We start from the raw sequence: 3,999 nt of genomic DNA, 5'->3' as shown, positions 1-3,999 counted from the left end.
CTTGAGATGGTCATCATTTTCCAGGAGGTCATTAGTGGTGTATTCAAGGTGTTCAAACTGAGGGTTGTACATGACAAGAGGGATACTGCTGTCCTTCTTAGGGGTTGGAATTGTAGTAAGTCAGAGCAGGGTCTGAGCATGGCTTGATCCAGGTGGCTATGGTTTTGGGATTCCATTTTAAGTGCAGGAATCCCTGCTCCAGATCCCTAAGATTCATGTTGGTGGGATCAGAAGATACAACTGTAACTTGGGGTGTCTATATATGTGCTCCGTTGTGGATTGGGAGGCGGGGTGGGGGGCACTTTGATTAGAGCAACTCTGAAAGCCACTCTAATAAAAGCGCTCACAGCATCACATGTATTCAGAGTCCCACACTTCAAAATGGCAGCTGGGGCACTTTAAACTAAAGCTCATTCGACAAGCTTTAGTTAAAGTACCCCCACTACCACTTTGAAATGCGGGGATGCTGAATACATGTGACCGAGAGGCTGCTGGAGTATGCTAATCAGCAGACACATGCTAATTAGCACACATTGGATGAGAGGTCTGTCATGTGTATAGGTTTCCTTTGAATTTAGCTGTAGACAATCGAGTTAGTGGTGCACTTTAGATGAAAACTGATGGTGTGGAGGTAGATGCAAGAGTCAGCTGGTTTCTGATATAATGTGGCTGTGGTGGCGACCTGACCATTGCATAGTTTCAGTGGTGTCCAAGAAACAAATATGCTGGGGTAATTCAAGAGTCAGTTTGATGGAGGGGTGGAAAGTGTTAGTCACAGTGGAATTAATTTAGAGTCACAGTGGAATTGTCTAGAGTGTCCTTCCCAGGTGTCTATATGATACTATTATCAATATATTTTACCTGTATGCTAGATGAATTCAATTAACTTCAGACTACCATAGCTACTGCAGCTTTCCATTAGTCTGAGACTAACACGTAAAATGTTGTGCTTGCAACATTAAGAATGAAAATGCTTTGGGCAAAGCATAAAGTACAAATGTTTATTTTACAGTACAGTTACAAACAGGGTGACTGAGCAGCCTTTTTATTTATTTTCAAAATAATGAAAACCATAAGAATACTCTACACTGAATGATTTCTTAATACTTCATATACAAACTTACCACACAGCAAATCTCATTACATTTGTGTCGTCCACATGATCGCTTCTTGTTACATCGCTTGTCACACATGAACGTAATGGCAGCTGTACCCAAGCAATAAAAAAATCAAAGGAGACACATCACTCTTACATCTTTATACTTTAAGCATTCAGCCTTAGAAACTATATTTGACGACTGTGGTACTACAAAGCATTCTTGCTTATCATGCTAGGATTCATATATGGACTTACTGAGCTCTGGTATTAGTTTATACTACATTTGCTAATACATGCTTATTAGTCACCTTAGTCTAGTCACAGTGGTGGGTCAATCTTAATCTGCAGCAAGAGTGACTAGATTAAGATGCCCCAAATAAGGAATTAGAGTGGAATAGCAAATACACTGTAAATCCAGATCCTAACTCTCTTTGTGCCAGCTTTCCCATACAAGCAAGCCTAGGGAAGGAAACAGAAACAGTACATATTTTTATACAGACGGCACAAATCAAAAGGCTGTTATAAGAACAGTGTAGGTGGTGCTGAACACAGTTTCTGATAAATTAGCTTGAGGCAAGCCAGATTACCACACTTTGGCTTCTTGTTTAATAATGTAAACCTTAAAATGGTCATTACTACTTTTTAATTAAAGGCTAATATTCCTGGCATGATGAAGTATGGTAAACATCTGATCTAGACTGTTCAAGATGGTAGACTGGACACTGTAGATTTCTTACACTGATTAAACTCTTTTGAGCAAGATGTTCCTGCTACTACTTACAAGAGGAAAGGGAGTTACTTCCTGGGGTACTTCTAGAGAAAGCTCTCAGCTCTTACATTTCAATGGATATTCAAGAGTTTCCTAGGTGACATTTTATTCAGAAATACTTAGATAAATTAAGGAAGAGACTAATGAAACAGCAAAAGTATTTTAAGAAGTGAACATTTATGATAATCTTTATGTTGCTACATAAGCAATACAATATTAGATACCATTGATACTGTGTCTACTCCTAGTCCTATCCCATAATACTGATTTCAAAGACAGAAAACTGGTAACACTTAGGCCCCCGCTAGATGTGCAGGGAAAGGCGTGATAGGATTGGATGCATAAACCACACAAACCCAAGGTGCAATTATGAAATTGAGCATCAGATCCCATCACACCTTACTGCTGATGCAGAAAGAGCATGGGATCGCTATCCTGAGCTCCCCCTGCACCAGCAAGTAGCAAGGTGCCACAGCTAGGAGCCCCATCAGCTGACAGGGCTCCCAGCTGCAGCAGTGCACCACGGGCTCCTGGATCTGGGCTTCCAGCTACAGGGGTGCACACCATGTGCTCCCATGTCTAAGAGTCCTGAATGATGCACCCCAGCAGCTGGAAGCCCAGATCAGCTGACAGGGCTCCCAGTTGCAAGGATGCACCTGGCCACATGTTCAATTAACAGCATGGTAGGGACCAGCCACAAAGTTATTCCACAAAAAATGTGTAATACCTTTGTGGCTTAGTCCTTGTTCTATGATGCCATTAACTGCTTTAACGTGTGGCTAGGTTATGACTTAAGACATGATTAACTGGTTAATCATGTCTTAAGTGTAACATGTGGCAGGGGCCTTATTGGAAATATGAAGGCAGAGTTTTAAAGCCTTGCTCCCAATTCCGTAAGCTTCAGCCAGAACAGTGTCCCATCAAGAAGAGACCTTCCATATTTTATTTTTTGTGTACACGTGTGTAAAGTTATGTAGATGTGTGTGTATAAAGCTGAAGCAGCTTTATTACGAATGCACACACACACACACACACACACAGAGCTGCATGAGAGATACAAATCTCTCTCTCTCACAGAAACAAACACAGGAGAAGGATAGTAACGAGAAACAGAAATAACTACTATGTCATTTTTTGGTGCTATTTCAACACGACATTAAGACCCTGAAGCATTCTGAAAATACACAGCAAAGCAGCTAGGGAAGGAAATGGGAGATAATCCTGCTAATGCCTTAAGACACCCTGTACATGAATGGTCCAACATATTCTCTATCCTGACACAGCTATATCACCAGACAAATAGCACTGACAAGATCATCTCACACTCTAGTCATACATTTGAAAAATACAGCATTAAGACTCACACAGTGAGAACAATTTCAGCTGCAGCCTTTGCCTGTACACCTCAGAGCAGAGATGCCTTTTAAAATTCTGAGAATAGCTAGAACTTGACAATATGCTTATCAAATAAACGTAGTCACCTGTCATAGCTGAGTGGGGGGAATGACAGGTTAGGACAGATGGAAATTACTTATTTTATGAGCAAATTCTGAAAGAATTTGTAGCCTTTTTTCCCCACCACATGACCTGAAGTTCCAGATGGGTCCCCACTGTACACATGAAAACAACTATGGAAAGTAAAGGATTGTTTTGGGGATGTCCCTCTCCCAGGTAGGAGTGGGATTTGGGAGGCATGGTGCTTCCCCTTCCCACAGCAGCAGGCAAGAGACTATTTAGGGCAGCCCCAAGGTTAGGGGTGCATGATGTTCTGTAAGAACTTTTGAGGGTTAACAATCATCCGTTGCCTGAAGAAAGTCTGGGAATCACTGACAAGCATTTTACACACTGAACAAAAGCATTTGCAACAGAAAGTTTTGAGGCACAATACCAATAAGACTATTGTATTTGATGGCTCCACCTTTCCTCATCAGTACTGTCAGAGACCAAATCTCCTTTTAAAAAAAAACAAACTGGAACATTTTCTCTAATGAAACTAAAAGGATATTAATAAATCTGATCCTTAGTCTGTTGTATACAACTATCACTAGCAGATAGTTTCATAGTTGGTAGGGCTGGAAGGGACCTGACCAGATCAAGTCTGACCCCCTGCCATGGCAGGAAAGAGTACTGG

The 3,999-nt window shown here is 41.2% G+C and overlaps 1 protein-coding gene across 1 annotated transcript in view; it reads right to left on the bottom strand.

Annotated features, from left to right (window-relative positions):
• The window catches only part of NFX1 (nuclear transcription factor, X-box binding 1), a 103,561-nt gene that overhangs the window by 45,125 nt on the left and 54,437 nt on the right, over positions 1-3,999 (bottom strand). The window contains exon 12 of the mRNA XM_019508727.1: positions 1,125-1,207. Coding sequence (XP_019364272.1) covers positions 1,125-1,207 — 83 coding nt within the window. The remainder of the gene's footprint in view (positions 1-1,124; positions 1,208-3,999) is intronic.

The sequence above is a fragment of the Gavialis gangeticus genome, unplaced genomic scaffold (genome assembly GCF_001723915.1).
Source record: "Gavialis gangeticus isolate Ggan-Ray unplaced genomic scaffold, GavGan_comp1, whole genome shotgun sequence".
Lineage (NCBI taxonomy): Eukaryota > Metazoa > Chordata > Crocodylia > Gavialidae > Gavialis > Gavialis gangeticus.
The sequence above is the reverse complement of the archived record's forward strand: the minus strand, read 5'-3'. Positions and strand labels throughout refer to the sequence as shown.